We start from the raw sequence: 25,249 nt of genomic DNA, 5'->3' as shown, positions 1-25,249 counted from the left end.
TATTTTTAAGTATTTATTTATTTATTTAGCATGTGGCATATCATAATATATATATATATTAACATTTCACAGATTAGTAAAACACAATAAAATACAAATGTAAAAATAACAATGTCTAAGCTATCTAACCATTGAAGGGCAGCATCATTTATATTAAAAAATCAGATATCAGACCGGTATATGTCCTCAGTTTACAGCCAGTCACTATGTGATCTACAGTTTGACGTGGGAACCTGCAGTCACACTTAGGGGAGGGTACCAGTGGTGGGTTGCCCCTGGTTCTCAAGAACCAGTAGTAAAACAGGCAGGAGGCTCTGCCCACTGACCCCGACATCATCAGGAAGTTTCTGCGCACACTCGTGCACGAAGCAAAGCGTGCGTGCGCGGTCCCGTTGTGAACCAGTAGTAAAGGTAAGTAGAACCCACCTCTGGAGGGTACTATGCCCCATTTATACAGAGCGTCCCGGCAGACACTGTGTGAGGTGTGAATTCTATTCAGGATTGTCCATTGCTGACATGATAGTTCAAAGCCTGGCACTTTTTTTGGAGGTCATTTATATGTCTTCTATTTCTGGACGTTCGGTGACCCATTGCAAAATAGCAGGCTGGCTTTTTATATCAACAAAATACTTTTTTCATTTCTTATCATCTATATTTTCATTATCCACCACTTGACTAGAATAAAACTGCCATGAAGGTGTATATGTAAATCTATGTATCAGTGGTGAAATCTAAAATTTGTTACTACCGGTTCTGTGGGCGTGGCTTGGTGGTGGGGGTAATGTGACTGGGTAGGCGTGGCCAATTTTTTTTTTTTTACTTTTAAAACCATTTTTTCTACAACCTCTTCGGCGAAGAGGTTGTAAAAAAATGCTTTCAAAAGGCTCTGACGATCCCAGCTGAGTTGCCTGATCAGCAGAGGCTTTTTTTCTTTTAAACGCCTCTGCCGATCAGGCAACTCAGCTTGGATCATCAGAGGCATTTAAAAGAAAAAAAGCCTCTGCTGATCTGGCTACTCAGCTTGGATCGTCAGAGGCATTTAAAAGAAAAACAGGCTTTTTTTCTTTTAAATGCCTCTGACGATCCAAGCAGAGTTGCCTGATCAGCAGAGACTTTTTTTCTTTTAAAAGCCTCTGACAATCCAAGCTGAGTTGCCTGATCGTCAGAGGTATTTAAAAGAAAAAAAGCCTCTGCCGATCAGGCAACTCAGCTGGGATCGTCAAACTCTTTTAAAAGCATTTTTTCGGCCAAAGAGGTTGTAGAAAAAATGCTTTTAAAAGTAAAAAAAAAAGCCCCTGATGATTGTACGGCTCATCTGAGCAAGGGGGGGGGGGCAGGGATTTTTGCTACTGGTTCTCCGAACCACCCGCCTCCATCACTATCGGATCGGGCGATCCGGTCCAAACCAGGAGCATTTCACCCCTGCTATGTATGCATATTACTAATTAGAATTACTAATTCTAATTAGTTACTGCAGATATTCTAATTAAACAACAGTGGAGAATTATATACATACACACCCATAGACAAAACCAAACCAAATAGCTGCAAAGGAAAATCTGCCTAAAACAAACCATTACCTACCATATTTCCAAAAATTTATCTGCATCTGGCTTTGACTCCAAAGTCAGGCGCTTCTCCAGTTCAAAACTGTGGATTGATCGTAACTTTCGTACCAGAGGAACATCCCGATCTGGCTGTGTGGTCTCTGAACGGACTCTAATTGGAGAACCAAGGCTTGGTGCAGTAAACATTCCATTCATTGGCCCATGACTGTTTTCTTCTTCTGTAGTAGCCTATAAAGGAGTGTCACAATATAAAAAATAAATTAACATAAGGATAACATCCCAATCTTATCAAAATACTTGAATGTAAGATAATTTTTATACAAAGTATTTTCCAAATGTGATTTTAAAAACAGTTCTGGCACGCTCCCTCTATTTAAAAATCAGTTATTACAAAATTGTCTGAAGGTTTTAGAAACACGATTTAACATAAACAGCTATTTTATATCAAGTTTGACCACTAGCTCATCTAACTACAGTAGATCTGTTCACCCAATTTTCATGAGCTCATGTAGCCTCCTTAGCTTCCTACTCCTAAATTTCCTTCCTGTACCTATTTTCTTCAAAATTCTACTTTTTGTTGCTCTAACCTGCTACATTTCATTATCATTGTAATTCCCATTTTCTCTCATTCTTAAATGAGCTGGGTGATCCTGGGTCAGTCACTCTCTCTCAGCCCTGGGAAACAGGCAAGGCTAACCACTCCTGAAAAACCTTGCCAGGAAAAGTGCAAGAACATTTCCAAGCAGTCTCTGCAGTCTTTGAGAATCAGACATGACTGAACAGCAGTCGTGTGTGTGTGTGTGTGTGTGTGTGTGTGTGTGTGTGTGTGTGTGTTTCAACTCTCCCCTCATGTTGTATCTGATCTGTTTGGGTGTTATTTACCAGGCATTAGTCGAGCACTACTGTACTTCTAGTGAGATATGCACTGATATTAAAATTCTTAACTGATTAGCACCATAAGCAGTAGGGAGAAGGGACCAAGACTATTAGCACTACATGAAGACAAAGCCATTTCATTGTCTTAAGAAATTCATTGAAACATTCAAATTTTTTAGAAACAGATCAATATTATTCTATTTAGTTTCAGCACCACTGTTAACAACTAGAAATGAAACCTTCCTTTCTTCCTTCCTTCCTTCCTTCCTTCCTTCCTTCCTTCCTTCCTTCCTTCCTTCCTTCCTATCTAGCTATCTATCTCACATCAGGGACAAATTAAATGGTTTTGTTCATCATACTCAGTTTATTCATTTTCCATGGATACCTGATTAGTCATTGCTGGAAAAATAAGATGTACTGTATATTTACATGTTAATGTGAGAAAAAGTAAATGCTATCATTTATTCAACTGCAATACTTACTTTATGTATGCCCAATTTAATCTTATTCCTATTAGCATCCATTTCTTCCCACACATCCTTTTCCTGAAGACGATGTCCAGGGGACTCTGGTAACTTTTCTGGTGAGATTCCAATAGGGATACCATTCTCACCATCACTGAGTTGTTCATCGGGAAATACTTCATCTGTATTCTCTCGTAATAAATCTCCTGGTATTGGCGTAGCATTGGCAATTCTATGTATAAAAAAGTGAAAATTAATACTAAAGATGTCCCAGGTTTTTTTCTAAACTGACATTTTCCTCTCTGCCTTAGATGACAGGATGCAGAGTTATGGCTCTTATTCATCCTCTTCTAAAAGAGGAAGAATTGGCTTCATAAGGAAAGCAGTCGTTAATTGGGTCTACCAGGAATTCAAGACATGGTATTAAACATCTCCAAGAAGTCTATTTTTCATGCACACCTACAGTCAGACACACAGAAATCTCAAGAACAATTTTGTTATGCATATGCAGAATTGTCTAGAACCGTGATGGCAAATCTATGGCATGCGTGCCACAGGTGGCACGTAGAGCCGTCTCTGCGGGCATGCGAGCCGTTGCCCAGCTCAGTTCCACTGCACATGTGTGGGCACCTCCCACCGGCCAGCTGATTTTCAGGTCTCTGGCACAGGGGCGGGGTGCATGTGGGAGGCGCACACACATGCTTGGGGGTTCACACGTGCATGGGTGGGGGGCGGGGGGGTTGCACGCGCATGTGCGGAGGAGCACACGGGGGCATTGCATTATGGGTGTGGGCACGTGCAACCCCCCCATGCTCCCCCCACTTTTGGCACACGACGGCAGAAAGGTTAGCCATCTCTGGTGTAGAAGATCAACTGATCAACAAACTATAATGTCTTTAATTAGATGTCATCCTATATGCCAGCAGATATAATCTCAATAACAGGAACATGCAAACACAAATACTTCTAATCCACTACTGTGGACAATATATCAAGATCTACCTAAGATCTGTAGGTCTTGCAAACATGCATTATATGATGCTTTTCCCAATTTTTGAATTATATTTTTATGTAAACCGCAAGCTTCTAAAGACCTCAGAGATCTAGTTCTGATACTATCTGGCCTATCACTTCACCTGTGTTGTCTCTTTGTTTGTTAGAAGGTCAATACTATGTGACCTTCTTAAGTACTAATTTGGAAAACAATAAATAGACATTCATTTTAATCAAACCAAAAAGATTAGAAGGATTGTAGAAAGTAAAATTTTAAATGCATCTTGAAATTTAGAAATTCCATAGTAGCTTCAGTAATGCTAAAACAATCTTCCCTAACTTCCAGGTTTCCATTTGCTTATGAAGGTATTATAATTTACAGCTAGCATGCTACCCCGTTAAGATAAGGAACAGGAGAGGTGATACTATTCCATCACTTTTGCCTCTAGTTTCCGCCACCATGTAATAACCATTAGAATGAATTGTGTAATAAAGATTGCTTGTTTTGAATTTCTTCCCAATTACATCATGCCATCTGAACTGTTTTCAACCTGGCTATATTATAAATGAATATTTCCTGACACCGCTGGAAGACAGCAATTTGGAGACAACTCTTTTCTTCCAAAAGACATAGATAATCTTCTATCATCTTAGTCAAAGTGATCAAATGCAAGTTATTACAAGACACCATTCTAAATATCTGACACAGAATATTGAATCTGGATCCATCAATTAATCTTGAGATGCATGAACTTAATCTTAAATGTTTGATCTTAACATGAGGTTGATAACCTTATTTAAGTGGTTAAGATTTGTCAGCATTTTATTATGAAGGAGTATCTGTTTCCATAATAATTGCAATCCTATCATCCATGAAGAAGCACTGATAACTTGAAATGCTAATTCATTTAACATCCAAAGAAATAATTCAAAATACCCTATAGCAGCTGGGGTCAGTCGAGTATGCAGTTGAGGAGTAGTGGAAGTGGTGGTAGTAGTGAGAGAACCATCAGCCCCACTTTTTTCCCAGTCAAACAGATCACTCTCTGTCACCCCAAAATTTTTCATACTGTTATCAAAAACGGACATGAGAAGCTATAAAAACAAAGAAAGGAATTACATTTAGTGTCAATTATTTTTTCAAACAACTTTTTGAAAATTCTGTTCTGACATTGTCTGAAAGTAGACCTTTATACCAGGGGTGGGTTCTAAAATTTTTTTACTACCGGTTCTGTGGGCATGGCTTATTTTGTGGGCGTGGCTTGATGGTCATGTGACAATTATTTAGGATTTAGCAGAGGTATTGGTCTACCAGGCTTTTAACTGCTTGCAGAGCTGTACCGATCTACCCATTTATTTTTTGCAGGCAGTGATCTACCCATTTATTTTTGCAGGCACTGATCTACTCATGTATTTTTGCAGGCACTGGTCTACTCATTTGTTTTCTTTTAACACTGATCAGCTGTAGGGCAGCCCTTTGAAGCCCCGCGGCAAGAGTTTAAACAGTTTTTTCCACTCTAGCCATCAGCTGGGACTCGGGAGGCAGCAACAGATTGGGGGTGGGGCCAAATAAAAGGTAAGAATAACGTGAGGGGGGTGGGGGGGCAGAACCGGTTCGGTGACATCATATTGTCACCGCTACTGGCTCGGGAGAACCAGGCCGAACCGGGAGGAACCCACCACTGCTTTATACCCGATCTTCATAGTATATTTATTATTAGATAACATTAAACATTACTATTATTCTTCTATCCAACACATAGCCTCACCTATAAATTTCTTGACACTGCTTGTAAGAATTCTAGCTACTGCATGTCCAGGTTAATAGGAGGAGGATAGGAGATTTAAATATCCTGTGAGTATCACGAATATAACAGGATCTTAAAATAATTTTCCTCCAAGAGAAAAAATAACCTAAACTGAATTTATAAGAAAATAGTTATGTGCTACTATTTTTACCCCTTTTCACCCTCCGTCTACCTGCTTCAACAGGTAGCCAAGTCCATGCTATTATAATGACATGTAAGACAGCAACTCAATACTAGGAAAGTAACTCAGTTTTTTACATTTGAGATTTACTTATGATAATATACATTTTGCCTGGATTATTGATTATAGATTTATTCTATGATTTTGAGGTGGTAAGCCTCTCAAAGCAAAAAAAATTAAAATATTAAATAGAAATATAAAAATTGAAACTAATTAAATAGAAATATAAAAATAGAAAGCCAATATTCAAATTAAAATATAGCCAACAAGGAATGGCAGACACTTTTAATATAACATGAATTTAACATGGTTTTAACAAAATGTAGATTGGAACATATAAAATCCTCAAAGCAAGCAATGAAAGCTTACTAAATAGTTATATTTAATCAATATAACTAAAATATTAAGAAAGAAAGAAGATTTGCAAGTCATAGCACAGAAGTCATACCTGGTAGTCAGGTTTAGTAAAATAGTCTAAAGAAGAAATGTGGTCTAGAAAGATGTTAAATTCTTGAGGAAGATGTTTCAGCATCAGACGGTGATCATACCTCTCTTTTATAGAGCCTACTTGCTCCTAGAAGCAGACAAGGATTAAGTCATTCACCATATGAAATTCTAATGAAAATAACTTATCATGTATGCTACTAAATAACAAATTATCAGATATCTTAAATTAAGTCTCACTGTTAATCCTCAAGATATCTCAATTGCTATATTTCTGAACAAACCTTGTCTTTAATTTTCCTCCAGGGCAGTTGTCCAACAACGAACTCCACCAACATGTAAAACAAAGACCAAAGATCATCATGACGTCCCATCTCCTATAGAAAAAAAGAAAACTGTTGATCTTCTGTATTTTGCACTCCTATCTAATATAATCCAATGTCAGAATACCAAACTGTATCAACAGAAATATTGCTTATTTCAATATGTGACTAATGATACACATAAATAAAATTTTAATGCCACTCCAATAATAGTAACAAGCTATGCAAAGAGGGAATTCATCAGGCCTGACTGAGAAGAAAAACAAGATAGTTATCTCTGTGATTCTTTGAATAAACCTGTTTATTTCTTTCAGTACAGGATAATGGATCAGAAATGAAAGAAAAGAAAAACCTGATCTAATTGAAATGAGACTGGATCAGTATCTCACAACTGATAGACTGAATTGTTAATTCCATCTGCTCAGACCCAGATAGTATTGAGACACTGGTACAATGGAGGTACTAGAAGAAATTTTGTAGATTTCAAGAGAATTCACTAAAACAGGTTCCCCTTTAAATACCTTTTTGGCCATGGACCATGACCACAGACCCCCAAGACTTAAGATTTAAATCATAACATTTCTTCAAGCCTTCATGGCCCCCCTATGATGACATCATGGCCCCCCAGAGGTCCGCGCACCACATGTTGAGAATCACTGCTCTACTGGATCTCCAGTATATTTCCCACACTGATGCTGAGTTCAGAGTATCCTGACAAATCTCTTTTTTAATTTTTTAAATTTATTTTTATTTTTAATTTATATATTTATTTATAAACACATAAATACACATTGCAAAATATATTCAATTTATGCACCTTTAACTAGCAAAGATCCATCTAAACTTGTTAATGAACTATGAATTTCAGCATAAAATATGGCAATAGTCGGACAAGTTCAGGACATGTCAGGTTTTTATATAGCATCCTTAAAAATACAGAAAAGGGAGGAATTATGACATAATTCATGCATAATTTTCAGTTTTAAATATTCAGGTTAATGTAAATGGTCATACTCACTCTATTTCTGTGAGCATTGACTGATGCATACCGCACTGTACCTCTAAAACCAGCAACAGCTCGGGGCTATTAATGTAAGAAGGGAAAGAAAAAAAAAGAGTCCGTTTTCCAGAGTAAGTCAGTAAATATTGACTATTTATAAAAAAACTGATACAAACAATTTTGATCATCTACTTTGGAGTTTTCCCTCTGCTGATAATGCACTTCTTTAACATACTTTAATGATTCTGCTACAAGGTAGTCCTTAACATATGACCATACTGGAGCCTGTCCATTACAGTTATATGTTGTAATGATTGTAAAATGTTACAACCTTTTTTGCAGCATTTGTTAAGTGAACAGGCATTCATAAATCACCCATGGTGGTCATTAAATGAATGCTGTGGTCATTAAGCAAACACCACAATCATTAAGGGAACTAATGGTTCACTGTAGGCATGGTTTTGTCAAAACTCGGAAGTGCCATTTTTAGCAGGACCACCATAAAACACAGGTGACCATGGGACACTGCAAATGGCAATAAATGCATTCATGTTGCCGAGTGCCCAAAATCCAGTCACATGACTGGGGGCGGGGAACTGACTGTCAGAACTTTAATTTTGGGTTGTAAGTTCCCTTTTTCAAATTGGTATAACTTTGAAGAGTTGCTAAGCCATCAGTGAACGACCACCTCTAATATAAGTTGGATTTAAGAAGACAAAGATACATATCTTAATCACATTTTAAGTAACTTACAAAAAAAATTACTTAATCAGATGTTATTTTACTGTTTTGCCACTTTTCTTTTTTTACACAGCGAAGTCAAGCATTATGGCATCTTATGTATCAAAAATATTACCAGGAGATCAGCAGGGTGAGGTCTGATACAGAGGTGACAAAAACCCTCAACAGAATAGCTCCCAGGTGGCCTTTCCCTGTCTGCCAGTACCAGGGGTTTCTATGTTTACAGAGGAGCTCTGGAGATGGAGATGGAGATGGAGCTCCAAAAGGAGGACCCAGTTGTGGGGGCAATAAGCTGACTTTGTATAAATATATAAAAGGATGAAGGCTATTGCTGAGCACATTGTAAGCCGCCCTGAGTCTTCGGAGAAGGGCGGCATATAAATCAAATTAAAAAAAAAAAAAAAACCAGACATCTAAAATGACCCTGGCAAAGTGAATCCGAATGGGCATGCATAAGAGATCAAATTTAGGCCTACACAATGTAGTAGTGTTTTTCAACCTAGGCATTTTTTAGAACATGGACTTTATCTCCCAGGGTTGGGAATTCTGGGAGTTGAAACCCATACATCTCAGAGTTGCCAAGGTTGATAAACACTGGAATACAATATTTATCCATTCTGAAGATAAACATTTTGCACTGGCAGTTTTGCCTGCCACAGCCAATCACACTTTTAATCAGGGTTACATTGAGCAGAGTAGTTTGTTTATTTTTGAAAAGTATACACAATACACATCAAAATTTCCACAGTTACAAAGGTAAATAAAATAAAAGCACAATATTGCAAAATTATGTCTATATTGCTTCATTCTAATCAAAAGCTTGCTATAATTGCTTGAAGATTTGGCAGACAAAAGCCGATATTCAAAAACATTTAACAGCAACAGCATTTAAGACTCACAGTGGTTTACAGCCCTCGCTAAGCAGTTTACAGTGTCAGCATATTGCCCCCAACAATCTGGGTCCTCATTTTACTGATCTCGGAAGGTTGGAAGGCTGAGTCAACCTTGAGCTAATGACGCTCGAATTGCTGAACTGCTGGCAGCTGACAATCAGCAGAAGTAGCCTGCAATACTGCATTCTAACCACTGCGCAACCACAGCTCAACTTAACATCTTAAAATGCAAACTGGGCTTCCAGTTAAGCATCCATTGCATCACAAACTCCACAACTGGCAATTTTTTTCCAAACTGTTTGACACTTCCACCCACAAAACCTTGATGGTTGGGAGCCAGAATTGATGGGAGGCTCACTGTGCGCAATTGTAATAATTTTTTAAAACAATATTTAAGAATATTATACTATAGGACATTATTATTAACACTTCTTTAAAAAACTTTAATTATTAGTTGATAACACTATATATTAATAAAACAGTAATACTGTATAATCTAATATAGCAAATCTTGAGTGGCATCAACTTTTCAATTCATAACTGGGATTAATACTTGTATTAAATCTTAAAAAGCAACAGTTACAAATATTTTTATGGAACAGGAGTCATGAATAAAAACATTAGTAGTAATAAATAAATCTCATGACCAAGAGGCAATTAAAAAACAGTGTAGGTTGCTTATCTTTAAAAAACAAACACTTTTTAGCAGCTTTCTAAGCACCAGTAGGGAAAGGTCTGCTCAGACATTGCGGGGTGGCAACTGACAGATCCATTCTTATATGGTTTCTAAGATGCCAGTCTCTAATCAATGGCACTTGTTGCAAGCCCATCCTAACAGATCTTTTTGGGAGAAGGAAGTGCTCCAGTTATTCAGGTCCAAATGATAGTAAACCACATAAACTAAAGCTCTTTGGGGTACTCAATCATTTTGAAGAATGCTATTGCTGAGCACATTGTAAGCCGCCCTGAGTCTTCGGAGAAGGGCGGCATATAAATCAAATTAAAAAAAAAAAAAAAGATGTCTTGAGACTAAAATGTTTTGAGAATTGTTTATCTACATCAATTTTGAAACATAGTCAATTAAAGAACCCTTTATTTATCCAAATGAACAAACTTAATGAAACATGTGGTCAGTTTTATTCTGAAATCCTCGGAAAAGGCTGAAAAACAAAGGATTCTTGAAGCAGAAATTTTGGGAGCTCTAGCCCTAACCCTGCCAAAAATGAAACCTGGTCCAGCGTATATAAAAGCCCTTTTTAATGTCCATTATATTTATTTTAGAGCACAGTATCAGTAATCGTTAATCTCAATTAAATTGATGACCATTTCCAATCATCTGAATCAATCAGTTCAATAACTGTTTCTACTGTTTTATTTTTTCCCTTTCATCTTCTACCTAACAGTTTGCCCGTCAAATGAAAAGAAACTTTAATGTTTCTTCTCAGAGAAATTCAGGGATATTTTGCAACTTTTGAGTTAACATTTGTCAAAGATTCTGGTAAAGATGGCATGGAATTAACTGAAGCATATTCACAACTGAAGCATATTCACTGCATTCACAATAGAATTTGTAGCTGGTGAAAGACAGAATCCAAATTCTTGTCTGGAAGACTGTCAAGATATTGGAAGATGTTGCTCCCTAATAAAAGTCACTAGAGAATATCTCAAAGTCACTTCAAATCTATAACCATGGAAGGAAAGGAAGAATCTGAATTAATTTTTACATATTCCCTTCATTCTTAGAAATAACTACCGTTTCCCTGAAAATAAGACATCCCCTGATAATAAGCCCAATCAGGCTTTTGAGTGCATGCACTAAAATAAGCCTCCCCCCCAAAAAAATATTTAAACGCAGAGCTGGAAATCAGGTAAACAGCAAGAGCCACCCCATCTTGTTCCATGCATCCCAAAATAATAAGGCCTCCCCGAAAATAAGGTCAAGCGCTTATTTCGGGGTTAAAAATATATAAGACAGGGTCTTATTTTCGGGGTAACTTGGTAAATAAGTTCTTATTAGAACTATTTATTTATTCATTTATTTATTCATTCATTCATTCAATTTCCAAGCCACCAAGCTCAATCAAATGACTCTCCAGTGAAGTATGCAGAGATACTTGATTCAGTTCTGAGAGCTGGATTTAGAACTATATGATTCACTCTGGAAGTATGGTAGTCCTATTTGACATGGCCCCCAGAATGGGCAATATTTTCCAACATGGTTGGACCAAGACAAAACTTATTTCTTTCAAGGCAGTCAGCATGTTCCTCCTCCCTGACCCCCAAAAGAATAACCTAATCTAAATATCTGTGCACACATACTCCAACCATCCAAAAGGACTAGGCAGAGCAGATAGTCAGGTCACAGGTGGCTAATCCAGGGGTGAAATGCTCCCAGTTCGGACTGGATCACACGATCCGGTAGTGCTGGAGGCGGGTGGTTCAGAGAACTGGTAGCAAAAATCCCTGCCCCCCCCCCCAATGCCCAGCTGAGCCGCAAAATCATCAGAGGCTTTTTTTTTTACTTTTAAAAGCATTTTTTCTACAACCTCTTCAGTCGAAAAAATGCTTTTAAAAGTAAAAAAAAAAAAGCCTCTGATGATCGCGCGGCTCAGCTGGGATCATCAAAGGCTTTTAAAAGAAAAAAACCCTTTTTTTCTTTTAAATGCCTCTGACGATCTAAGTTTAGTTGCCTGATCGGCAGAGACTTTTTTTCTTTTAAATGCCTCTAAGGATCAGGCAACTCAGCTTGGATCATCAGAGGCATTTAAAAGAAAAAAAGGGTTTTTTTTCTTTTAAATGCCTCTGACGATCCAAGCTGAGTTGCCTGATCGTCAGAGGCATTTAAAAGAAAAAAAGTCTCTGCCGATCAGGCAACTAAACTTGGATCGTCAGAGCCTTTTGAAAGCACTTTTTTTACAACTCTTCGCTGAAGAGGTTGTAGAAAAATGGTTTTAAAAGTAAAAAAAAAAAAATTGGCCACGTCCACCTTACCCCACCACCACCACCAAGCCACGCCCACAGAACCAGTAGTAACAAATTTTAGATTTCACCACTTGGCTAACCTCATGCTGCAAAGAACCCTATCCATTTCCTTGGTATTCACAAACTGAAATGAATGCTAGAACCTTGTAAGACCAGTACCAATTTTGCTTTAAAACCCCATGTAATAAAAATACATGTATTTGTATTTATCATGTGAAATCTGTTTCTCCTCCTAAACAAAGTATTCAGAAGCTAAAGTTTGATAATACCTCAGGATAAAATTAGAATATGATTACATTTTTTTTCTTTACAGTACTGGCAAAATTATATACTATAAACTTGATTTTTTCCAAAATCATCCTGAAAAATGTATTCATTAAATAATTCACATTATTAGTCACATTATCACACTTAATTAGGTATTATTTATTTTGAAACTTTGATTAAAATTTCTTACTGGTCTGACATCTCCACATGAGTTTGTAAACTGACGTGCCAAGCCAAAATCCAGCATATAACACTTCCTCCAAGTACTAGGAAAGCGTCCCATAGCAAAATTAGACTAAAAAGGAAAAAAAAAAGTTTAAAATGTACAGATGAAACAATATAACATCAGCTTTCATTTCATATATTTTAATTATACCTATTTAGAAAAATAGTAGGTGAATTGATTTGATATTGAAATCACAAATTATTATTGTTGCTTCTGTATTATAACTGCTATTGTTGTTTAGAAGGAAAGCTCACTGATTAGAAAGAATAGTTAGTCCTCTATTATACAGAGAAAATTGTGTAATATTGAATCTAGAATTTCCTCCCAGCTTGAGGAAAAGTGAGAGTGATCTATTGAAAGGGTTACAACATTTATCTATCCTCATGGGATCCAAAGACAAAGGCTAGAAAGAATTTTCAGTTGCTTCCGTGGAAGGAGATATTTCCTTTTCCAGTATCAGAATGACAAGCCAGAAATCATTCAGTAGAAGATTTTTTTTTTAGAAAGGTTGAAAATAAAGGAGAGTTACGATATCCTACCATTTATCTTGGGGGAGATCATAGAGAAGTTTTTCTCTCTTCTCTCAGAATCTTTGTTCCCAATAGCGCAATCAGCACAGAAGGAAGTGATACACATAGTACAATAATTTCATAGATTTATTAGACAACCCATGACCAGTTGGGTCATCCTTCGAGAGATATTTCCTTAGCAGATTCCTTAATGCCTTCAAAAATTACAGAACGTCTAATGTTCTGCTTTCATTGGAAAACATTTAGAGATGTATGTACCCATGCTGAACAGCACAGTCAACAATCAGCACCGAAATTTTTTACCACATTTCTATTATGCCATAAACCGTTTTATGATCATTTTTGTCATAAAATGGTTTATAAAATTTGCCAAATTTCAATTCCACAGGAATCTTGAGTCCTGGATTTTGGACATATTCTCTAAATTAGCTCATTTGAGGTACCTTGGTTTAAAAATAGTTGCCCTATGATGCATCATTTCACCCAGTTAAAGGGTGCAGGAGCAAGAGTTTTAATATAGACTGAATCAAAGCTTGAATACAATTGTCCCCCTCATAAATTTCTCAGTTCCACCACAGCTAATTAGAGATACACATCAACATGATTTCTCCAACTGCTCCAATGTAAGCAGATAAGTTATCTAAATTAGTAATTAGATTTATGAAAAATTGTCTTGGAGCTTTTTCAGAAAGGTTTTCAATGAAGAAAAGAGAAGCAGCAGGCAAAACAGCAGTAAACAAACTGGCAATCTATACCATGGAAAGGCTCTACATACACATCCCCAACACAGTTGTTCCTGCTTACACACAGAGATCCTTTTTTGATTTCCTATTTTATAACTTAAAAGTGTTAGACTTTGACCAGCATCAGTCTTGTCAAGGATATAGCTATAATTTAGAAGTCAATTTGGGAAAGTGTCCAGCTGTCCTTGGACAATTCTTGATGATGAAAGTTCATGTCCTGACTCTTGGCCTTCTTATCCATCAGCACATTGCAATAGTCCAATTGTGAGATGACCAGAACTTGAGTGATTGAGCATAGGAACTCCTGATCCATGAAAGGCCACAGCTGGCACACAACACGAAGTTGCACAAAGACTCTTCTAGCCACAACTGCCATCTGCTCATCAAACAGTTTAGGAGAACCTCCAAGTTGCATAATGGGTCTGTCTGGGGCAGAGCGACACCATCCAAAACTAAAGATGTTGAGGTCCCAGAAGCTGCAGCTCTACACCCAAAGCTACTCAGTCTCAGAGACCAGGGGTTGGGGACCCCTGCCCTAATGGCTCACTTGTCATGCGCATGTCTCAAACTTTCTATAATAGGGTCTTAGAATTGGGACAAAAGAGCGGATAAACCCCTGCCTACCGTGTTTCCCCGAAAATAAGACAGGGTCTTATTTTCTTTTGACCCCCAAAATATGGCCTTGGCCTTATTATCGGGGGTCTTATCCTTAAATCTCGGCAGGCCAGATTCGGTGAGCTGGACTCGGGAGAAGAAGAGAGAGAGGAGGCCTGCGAGAGAGCTCACATTACTGTCTTCCCGGGTGGCGGCAGCGTGTTCAGCTCCCCAAATCTGGCTTGCCGATCTCGGCCAGTGAGGGGGAGTGGCAGGTGGGGAGGGGTGGGGCAGCAGAGAAGCGAGATGCATTGAGTGGGACGCCTCCTCTTCTTCCTCCTTCCCTTCTCCGGCTTCTGCTCATTGGTTGGCTAAGTCGGACGCTGGAGCAGCCGCCCTGGAGACTCTGGCATCCCGGCATCGGCATCGTCTTGGTGGTGGCTGCCTTCTCCCACCCCCCCTTTCCACCGCCCGAGCATTTAACCCGGATAGTGGGTTCATCGGAGCAGCCCCTTCGCCGCCCCCTTCCCCCTAACTCTGTTTCCCACTTGCCAATAGCAGATTATAGAGAAAAAAGAGAGAGAGAGAGAGAGAGAGAGAGAGACAGAACGGGGAGGGACTTGGCTGTCAGCACCCATGCCAATTAACTTTTCAATTAGCTCCTCTTATCAAGTCCCGTTTCAGAGCTCCAGTCCTGGCAGGTTGAGGCCGTTTTTAGCATCCGACCCACACACACAAAAAAAGGTTTGCCGAGGGCGAGGTTGGGTTGGGGATGCGGGCAGTGGGCAGAAGGGGAAGGCAACCCCCCCCTCTCCCCTGACAACCCCAGGGCTGGCTGAGAGACCCCCTCCCTGCTCTTCCTCCTCCGCCACAGGGTTTTTGGCATCCATGAGGACCGATCACCACCCACCCATGGGGGGCTCCTTTCCATGCGGAAAAGTGGCGGAACTCTCCGTGCCCTCCCATTGTGTGGAGCCGGGCAGGCTGGCAGGGAAGCAAAGCGGGAGCCCCCAGTGCTGCCTTCCCATCGGGGCAGGGAGGGAGGTTGCTTGCAAAATCTGCTTGTTGGGATTGTAGGCTCACCTGATCCCCCCCCGGCCGGCCAGGCTCCTCTCTGGCCTCACCTCCTCATGCCGTGTTGTTTGCACGGCAGCTGCACATGCGTCTAAATACTGGGGGGCTTATATTTGGGGGGGCTTATTTTAGTGCATGCTGTCGTAAGCCCAATTGGGCTTATTATCAGGACAGGTCCTAGTTTCGGGGAAACACAGTAGTAAAATAACAAATTTACGATCTTAGTCATGAAAATTGTGTCTAGGCACAAAATGATAATGTTTAGCCAGATCATAAAGAAATACTGGTATTTCAGGAAGGCTTGGACCTTGCTCACAGATCTCATATTGCATACAGCCTGAAAATGTTTGTGCTGTCTTGGGCTTTTCTCTGTATAGGGTTTATAGAGTGTGCACCCTGTTCCCTAACACTGATGTCTATGATCAGCTGGACCTGTAGGGAGAAATATACGTTCCTTCTCCTGAATAGAGACAGCCACAACTTGAGTCTTCACCTTCAGATCTAGGCATTTCAGACATCTTAGGGATATTCAATTCAGGAAAGGGTTAGGGTTAGGGCATCAATAGAGAGGAATGGAATCTGGCCATGGTACTGATCATCTGGCCTGAAGGCTGCCAAGAGTCATGAAGCTTGTTGAATTATTTGCTAGATAAGGTCTTTTTCTGTGTCCAGAATGGCACAGAGATGGTACTAGTAGAAATATGTTCTTATTTTCATTGATTAAAACGATCAGGTCCTTAAGGATCGGCACTATGATCTTAATGTCCTTTCTCCCCTGTTCAATCTATAGGGATTGGATGAACACATCATTTAAATAAGAGAATATGTGTTTACCCCAGGATCTGAGATAGGCTACAAAAATCATTTTGTACATGAATACCATAGAAGATGACAACAGGACAAATGGGAGGGTCTTGAACTGGTACCAAGTGCATTGCTCTTATACAGCACCAGGTTACCTTTGCTCAGCCCTTCATAACTGTTGGCATGTTCTCAGATTCTGCCATCTGGTCTCTCGTTATCTGTATCAGAATCTTCTCAGGGTGTTTCTTGAATGGCTACCTTTGCCTTCTGCCTCTTCAGATTGTCAATCCATTAGATTGTTGTTCTTCTAACTCAGAAGATTCAGACAAGATCATAATAATGTGCTGCAAAGATAATTCATGGGCTTCAAGACCAGAACTTTCTTTTGGTCTTATGTCTCTCCATACAACTTTTCTCCCTTGAACTGGCCCAATATTAGACTCTAAATCCAAAATTATCCTATGTTCTGGTGACCAAGTTAGCTGCCATGCCTGTGATTATAAATTGGGCATTGTTCTGATGAGCACCCACCATAACAATAGATTTGTTCATCCCTATATATGCTCTTTAGGGTCTAGACAGTTTAGTTGTCTGTCCAAATATTAAGGGAGTGCATTGTGGCTAGGGCTGTTTTCTGTGCTGCAGAATCTCTATTTTCCTGTCCCCTGGTATTTGCAGGTACCATCTCCATCTTTAATTTCTATGTTCCCATGAAGGTAGGCACTGAGGAGGTTGAACAGGTCTAGGACAGAGTTCAGCAGACAGAAAGGAGCCATTCTTCACATCATGCCCTCTTCCCTTCTGCCTTAAATACTTTGTTGAGATAGATTTACTAGCTACAGGGAACATTTCTGTTGCTCATAGACTCACTGGATTCTGTGATGCCAGAGTATTCTGGTTTGTTGAAATCTGGAACTTGCAGACTGTTTTGAGAAGCTGTGGAAGTCTGTTTTTTTAAAGGCCTGATGGATTTGGAGACTGACTGGGCATCTTCCTATTCCAGGGATAGCTCTCTTCTTCTGTATCTGACTTGTCCTGCAGGGAATTCTCTGATTCACGTGCAAAAGCAAGTGAGGCTGGTTGCCCATCTTTCCTTTGATGCTCTTCTCCTTGTGATAGATGTCTAGGCACTGACTTCTGGGTAAGGGTCCGCAGATGTTGTTTCAAAGAAGAAAGGGGGAGGAGGGAAATAGAACAGTACTGTTTCCCCTCCCCCCTTCCCTCTCTGCACAGCTCAATCCAGTTGAGAATCACAAAATGGGCTTTCCAGAGGGGTGAGTGGTCATTAGCATGGGCCTAATCCAGAGAGGTTAATTTGGCCTCTGACAATCTTCAGGGATCAGAAGGCCATGGGAGCTTCAGAGATGTTACCTGGCAGAATCAGCAGAGACAGCAGCGGTTGAGAGCTGCTCCCTCAGTAAATGGGACAAATCACTCTGTAAGCTTCAATCATCTTTTGTACAAGGGTGATCTGGCTCCCTGGAGGAGTGGTAACAGACCCTCCTGTTGTTGTAGGTCTTATGGCCAGTGATTCCACAGCTGCAGTGTTAGCTGGCATCTCTGGGAAAGAGAACAAGTTGATACCTATATGGAGACCAGCCAATCAAGAGACGCTGTTCATGAGTTTGTTTATCATGTTATCAGGTGTTTAGTAAGAGAAAAGAATGAAAAGAATGACGCTAAAAAAATAATGGAAGATCTCTAGAATGAGAAAGTACTTGGAAGAATTGATGAGCTTGCATGCTCTTTAGGATAAGACAAGGTCAAATATGGGAGAGGTGATATCTCTTTATACAGGAAGATATGTCAGAAATAATTTCTAACCCTGTCCCTGAGTCAAATGGGAAATGGTTAATTTCTAACCCTGACCCTGAGTCATCCTCTGCAGAATTTGCTGACTTCACTGAAGAAAAATGTTAATATAGTCGTAGTAGTTGAGGTAATCAACTTTAGCTTTTTTATATTAAGAACATGTTTTTAGGCTCATAGCAATTGTTAGACAAAATAATTACATATGTTGAGGTAATGTTAACTGAAAAGTGATAACATTGATAAACTGATAAACAATTAATTATTAGTTTTTAAAATAGGCGCAGATATCTTTATAATTTCAGATCAGATTTATTTAGATCTAATAAGATGCTGTGCTATGTCAACAATTGCAACTTTAAGTAAATTCTTGGTTTTGATATATGGAGAAACTTACTGGTTTAATATCTCTGTGTAAAAATCCCACCAAATGAATGCTCTCAATAGACTCCAGAATTTGCTTCCCAAGACGCAATGTCGTACTAATTGTGAAAGTCCCTCTAGTTTGGCTTCGACGCAAATCTGCCAAATTCCGCCCCTGAAAAAAACAAAAACACTAACATCCAGAATTTTTTTTCTCATCTTCTTTTGGTAATCAACATTTAGCAGGTAACCTGACTGCATATTAGAATTATTTTTTTCCTGGCAAATTTAAGGAGGACAGGATTTCAATGGCTAAAATATCAAATGATTTTAGGAAAAAAGTATATACTTTGCTTGTTCTTCCTTGCTATACTATTTTAAAATCTTTTTAAAACATGAGAAGTCCTCTTCCTGTTCTGCCTTCAATACCTTTCCGTTAAACAATTTAGGACTAAAACATGAGATTTGCAGATTCAAAATAAGGAAACAAAAACATGGAAGATGTGAACACCCATTCAGTCAGCACTTTGTAACACGATCTTTGGAAGAAATAGCAGCTTCCAAATGTTTCCTCTATATTCTTGGTTTTGGATTTCTTTTTCACCTTATAAAAATCTTCTACCTCCAAAATGTACCGTATTTTCCGGCGTATAAGACGACTGGGCGTATAAGACGACCCCCGACTTTTCCTGTTAAAATATAGGGTTTGGGCTATACTTGCCGTATAAGACTACCCCTCTTCCAACGCACACCAAATAAAAATTAAAAAACATCAGCTGGCTCACCCACAATGTAAAAGCAGATGTGCTAGACCCAAAATGGCCCCTGCAACAAGCAGGAACCTCACACAGCCACAAAAAGCCCAAAAAAAACAACTTTCACACTTTACACACACACAACACAACACAACACAACACAACACAACACAACACAATACAACTGGCTCACCCACAATGTAAAAGCAGCTGTGCTAGACCCAAAATGGCCCCTGCAACAAGCAGGAAACTCACACAGCCACAAAAAGCGGAAAAAAACAACTTTCACACTTTACACACACAAAATTCCACATACAGCTTTGTGAGATTTTGTGTGTTTGTGTAGTTAGAGTGAAACACTACAGAAACACACTAATTCTCAGAAAGCTGCACAAATATTATTTTATTTTATTTTATTTTTATATGAAAACTAAATTTAAAACTTCCTAAACTTTAAATGGCTAGGTCTAAAAAAGAACAACTAAAAAAAACCCCAATTAACTTTTTTTTTAAAGCTCCCAAAGGGGAAAAAAACTTACCCAATAGAACAGGGGTCTCCAATCTTGGCAACTTTAAGACTTGTAGACTTCAACTCCCAGAATTCCTCAGCCAGCTTTGTTTTGCTGGCTGAGGAATTCTGGGAGTTGAAGTCCACAACTCCCTGCCTGCTTGATTGCAGGCAGGGAGTGGCTTGCTGATGGAATGGATTCAGGCAAGCGAAGCAAGGCAAGCGTTGCGACTAGCAGCTAAGGTAAGCAAGCTGGAGGGGGAAAACTTTTTTCCTTTTACATGGCTCTGGCGATCCCAGCTGCGTTGCCTGATTAGCAGGCAACGCAGCTGGGATCATCAGAGTTTGGATCACCAGAGCCATGTAAAAGAAAAAAAGTTTTTTCCTGGCTCTGGCGATCCCAGCTGCGTTGCCTGATTAGCAGGCAACTCAGCTGGGATCGTCAGAGCTTGGATCGCCAGAGCAAAGGAAAAAAGTTTTTTCCTTTTACATGGCTCTGGTGATCCCAGCTGCCTTGCCTGATTAGCAGGCAACGCAGCTGGGATCGTCAGAGTTTGGATCGCCAGAGCCATGTAAAAGGAAAAAACTTTTTTCCTGGCTCTGGCGATCCCAGCTGCGTTGCCTGATTAGCAGGCAAAGCTGGGATCGTCAGAGCTTGGATCGCCAGAGCCATTTAAGGCTCGTCAGAGCCTTTCGGGCTGGTCTGCCTGGTTACAGGAGAATGACACCCGGCGTATAAAATGACTCCCGACTTTTGAGAAGATTTTCATGTGTTAAAAAGTCGTCTTATACGCCGGAAAATACGGTACTTAGAACATCTTGTATTCATTACATGTTTGAGATTTCTCTACAAATTTTTAATAATATTTCAGTCTGAGAATTGTGTAAGTCATTCCATCATTTACTTTCTTCCCTGTTAATGCTTCATTATTGATTTCATGGTGTATTTCAGATGTTTGACTTGATGAAATCTTCAACTTCTTTTCAGCTTTAGTTTCTTCACTGTCTGTGTATAAGTATGCATTCTTATAGAGAAAGGTGTTGTGTTCAACTGCCCCCTGAATAACTTAAAATAACTTAAGTCAACTGCTGTTCACTTACACTTGACTAGGAGTGCCCAAACTTTTGCATTCAAGCATAGATGCCTTTTCCAGGGAAATTTACTTAGTACCAAAATGGTTCCTTATTTTGGTATCAATGAATGACCTTATCTTTTCTCTATCCATGAACAAATAAAATAAGTTACAGAAGCTCATTTTAATTGAACATTTCATAGGTTCTGTTTTATTTAATTTAATTACTCAGCTGCTACAGGCTAATTTTGTTTAGGATATAGTGTCAATGAGCATTCCCAGTGAATTTTACTACTGATTTTAAAAAACATACGTTAGAGTAAAAGCATTGGCAAAAGCAATCTGTATGTTCCCCTCCTCAACTACAAGCAGTGGTGGGTTGCTCCCGGTTCTGTCTGGTTCTATAGAACCGGTAGTAAAACCGGCAGGAGGCTCTGCCCACCCGCCCTGACATCATCAAGGGTGATCTGCGCATGCGCAGAAGCGCACACACTCTCGTGAACCAGTAGTAAAGGTAAGTAGAACTCATCCCTGACTACAAGTAATAGTAAAAGAACAACATCGCTATAAAGCAAATTCTCTTTAGACATATAGTCTAATAAAAGTAGATGTAACTTGATATTTTGGTTTGGCTTAGTCCTTGCAAGAGGAAAATTATTTTAAAAAGGCAAGAACAAGCAGAGGTTGTAAACACAATTTAAAGGGATTTAGGTATTATGGCAGGAAATACCTCACTAGTTTAATTATAAATGTGTATTTGTGATTGCCTACATCTACCATGACAGTCATTGCTTTCATGACAGCCTTCTAATGAAAGCACCCATGGCATATTCCCAAAATTTCAAAGTCCAAACAGGATCTCTATCCCTGTGTTAGATCAATGGAGAAATTAAATGAAGAACTTAGGATGTGATTTGATTATGTGCCATCAAATGTTAAGGACCATATGGATAGATTTTTTTTCCCATGGCACGCCCCTAATTTGGTCTTTTAAGTCTTCCAATAGTGCCTCCATCAACCATGCCCCTCAAGTGAGGACTCTAGGTTGATTTGTTTGATGACAACTACATTCTTCTTAATATTTTCAATTTTGGTATTCAAGTCAACAATTACAAAGAGCTCATTATCTAATACTATATCATCAATCATTTGATATTTTCTATCTATATGGTTTTCTTAATAAAAATACAGATAGACCTCGACTTACAACCACAATTGAGCCCAAAATTTGTTAAGTGAGACATTTGTTAAGTGGGTTACGACCTTTCTTGCCACAGTTGTTAAATAAATCACTGCAGTTGATAATGTTAGTAACATGGTTGTTAAGTGAATCTATTCAAATCTTAGATGAATGGATTAAAGCTTCTCAACTTCTGAAGAGTATTTATAATTCCACAGTTAGCCAAATTACTGGTTTATTTTTTTTATAAATTAATAAAATTTATGAAGCTAAAATGTAATGAAAATGCATAACAATATACAATCAGTTCACAAATACATATTTTCAGCGATAAAGCTGAACATCAGTGAAGAATCCAAACGTATTAAAACTGAATAATCTTACAGTAAATCAGACATATCTGGGATTTCATTTGCAATCTTTCTCACTTAAATAGAAAAACATTTTTTTATATGCAGAAAGACAAACCATAGTGAATGATTAACAATTTACACAGCAATAAAAGTAAAAAACTCACCTGCAATTGCATGACTACGTAATTAAATCTGTCATTCCTTCCACAGCCTACAAATCGACAAATATGATCTTTCCCTGAGAAGGAAACATTTTATATTTGTTCATTTTTCTTCACCAGCTTAAATCAAGAGAAACATAATAGTATATTTGTTCTTCACCAATCTTCCAGAAATATTTTTATTATTATTTTAAAGAGAGAGAAAGAACGAAAGAAAGACTTGATGCCCTGAATAAACTGGGCTATAGATAAGGATAACTTCCCCAAAATCAGGTTAATTTCTTGCTTACAGAAAATGCCCCTCCTTACGTTTTCATTTCTACCTTTAACCTCAATCCTTAATGTAATGTCTTACCAGTTCAAGAAACTTCAAATCTTCAAGATAAACTATCAAACCTAGGATTAATCTCTTCTGATAAAGCTGTCTAAATCTATATTTTTATTTCTATGTGGGGCTACAAAGTGACACTTAGGTCATTGATGAGGAAGCTGCAGGAAATTGTTTTTTAATACATAGGTTTAAAAAATGCCCAGCTTCCAAATTGTCTGGGCACTTTACTTTATAAAAAGGCAGAATTATAATAGAACAAATGCCATGTGTTCAGAAAGCCATAAAAAACAGCATATATCCTCACCAACTGCCCTACCTCCTAGGAAAATAATCAGGTTTTCAATGTCTTTTGGAACGCCATCAAGGGAGGAGCCATATAGATCTCTGAGAGGATCCTGTTCCAAATGATGGCATAGAAGATATGCCCCTGGGTTCCTACTAGATGGCATTATTCAATTGAAGGGACTTGAAAAGTATTCATTCTGCTGGATCAGAAATAACAGCACTCAAATAATCAGGCCATATGCCAGAAAGGGCTTTATAGGTAGTAGCCGGAACTTGAACTGTACTAGAAGTCAACTGGCAACCACTGCAGCTTGCAGAGGAAGTGGTGTCACACAGGCATACCATGTCATATCCATTACTGCCTGTGCTGATGCAATCTAGACCAGCTGTAGCTTCCAAGTGGTTTTTCAAGGGCAGCCCCAAGTTGTTTGCGTTGCACTATCCCATTCTTGAGGTGACTACAGTGTAAGTCACCATGATTACAATCTGTTCAAAAATGCCCATGATCAAATTACTTTCTGTTATGAAAATGGCAATGTATTATATGCAGAAGAGCTTTTACAAATTGTTAAAAAACTGTAATTGTTTCTGAATAGGTTTGAAAGATTAAAAAAGTAATATTTTAATTGTATATACTATATGCTATCCATTTGATTGGCTACTGGTCAAACACCTTAACCTTTAACATTTTAAATGCCTTGGGTCTGGGCTACCTGCAAGATACCTTTCCCTGTATATTCCTACCCAAATCTACTACCCTTTACAGGGCCTCCTCAGTGCCCAAACAAACAAAGTGATGCAAAAATTGCTAAGGAAAAAGACCTCCTCAGCAGTGGCAAACAGACTAAGATATGGAAGACAATTTATTCATTGTTGCTCTTAAAATTATTTCTGTCCTATTGTTTGGGCTTCTCCGTTAAGCAGCTTGTTCTTATTTAAAATATTTTCATTTTATTTATCCTCTGTAGATTTCTAGGTAGTTTAATAACTATTAAAAGATCAACAAATAACCATTGTTAAAAAAATATTTAAGTCTTGAGATAATATTTTTTAAAAAAAAACATCAGATGAGATTACACTCTAAAGGCCTCCCTAAAAGGAAAGTCTTTACCAAGAGAAGAGGTTTCAGAGTTTTGATGTAGGCTCTCAAAAGACCCTCTTTCTAATCATGGGCAAATAGATTTCAGGGGTTATTGAGTCATACAGAAAGGATTCCAAAGATGATGTCAACAGGCTAGCAGAGATAGAATGGAAGAAAGCAGAAGACTCTAATCCCGATCCTAAAATATTAAGAAGTTTAAAGATTACTAGGATTTTAAACAGGAAACCAATATACCTACTCTAATTACAATATCAAATTTCGTATGTCCCACCCATTAATAATTAGGATGCTGCTTTTGGACCAATTAGATTTGTAATATTCTTAAAAGAGTACCAAAGGTGTTTTGGTAGTTGTATCTTGAAAAAGCACCTTTGGGACAACCATGTCCTGGATGACTGAGAATCTCCATAGACATTCTTCAAGAGTACAGTACGCAGCATAAACCACATCTATAATCTAATTATGTTATAATTAATGAACATGTCATCCTGGCTAGATTTTGAATGTGCACGGAGGGGAGGGAAAAACCTGCGGCAGGAGGCAAGAACTTGTAACATTCCCTGCCAGCTCCCCCATTGACTTTCTCACATGATCACAGGACAGTTGGCAACCGATCGTAAGTTCAAACAGGTTGCCAATTACTGAGATCGTAATCACATGACTGTAGTGAATGGGACATTTTATGATGGCCTCTGGAAATTGTGGGTGCTCCGACATTGGAGATTTTTAAGAAGAGACTGGACAACTATTTATCTGAAATGGTATAAGATTCCATGCCTGAACAGGGGGTTTGACTGGAAGACCTCCAAGGTCCCTTC

The 25,249-nt window shown here is 38.7% G+C and overlaps 1 protein-coding gene across 1 annotated transcript in view; it reads right to left on the bottom strand.

The window, feature by feature from the left end:
* The window catches only part of TTBK2 (tau tubulin kinase 2), a 56,222-nt gene that overhangs the window by 17,216 nt on the left and 13,757 nt on the right, over positions 1-25,249 (bottom strand). The window contains exons 3-11 of the mRNA XM_070931285.1: positions 22,717-22,790; positions 18,718-18,858; positions 12,731-12,835; positions 7,676-7,741; positions 6,619-6,711; positions 6,339-6,464; positions 4,839-4,996; positions 2,927-3,140; positions 1,585-1,796 (exon numbers count right to left, since the gene is read on the bottom strand). Of these exons, the coding sequence (XP_070787386.1) occupies positions 1,585-1,796; positions 2,927-3,140; positions 4,839-4,996; positions 6,339-6,464; positions 6,619-6,711; positions 7,676-7,741; positions 12,731-12,835; positions 18,718-18,858; positions 22,717-22,790 (1,189 nt within the window). The remainder of the gene's footprint in view (positions 1-1,584; positions 1,797-2,926; positions 3,141-4,838; positions 4,997-6,338; positions 6,465-6,618; positions 6,712-7,675; positions 7,742-12,730; positions 12,836-18,717; positions 18,859-22,716; positions 22,791-25,249) is intronic.

The sequence above is a fragment of the Pituophis catenifer genome, unplaced genomic scaffold (genome assembly GCF_029215685.1).
Source record: "Pituophis catenifer annectens isolate HBS135680 unplaced genomic scaffold, rPitCat1.0.hap2 SCAF_1, whole genome shotgun sequence".
In the NCBI taxonomy this organism is placed as follows: Eukaryota; Metazoa; Chordata; class Lepidosauria; order Squamata; family Colubridae; genus Pituophis; species Pituophis catenifer.
This window is presented reverse-complemented; position numbering and strand designations above follow the sequence as displayed.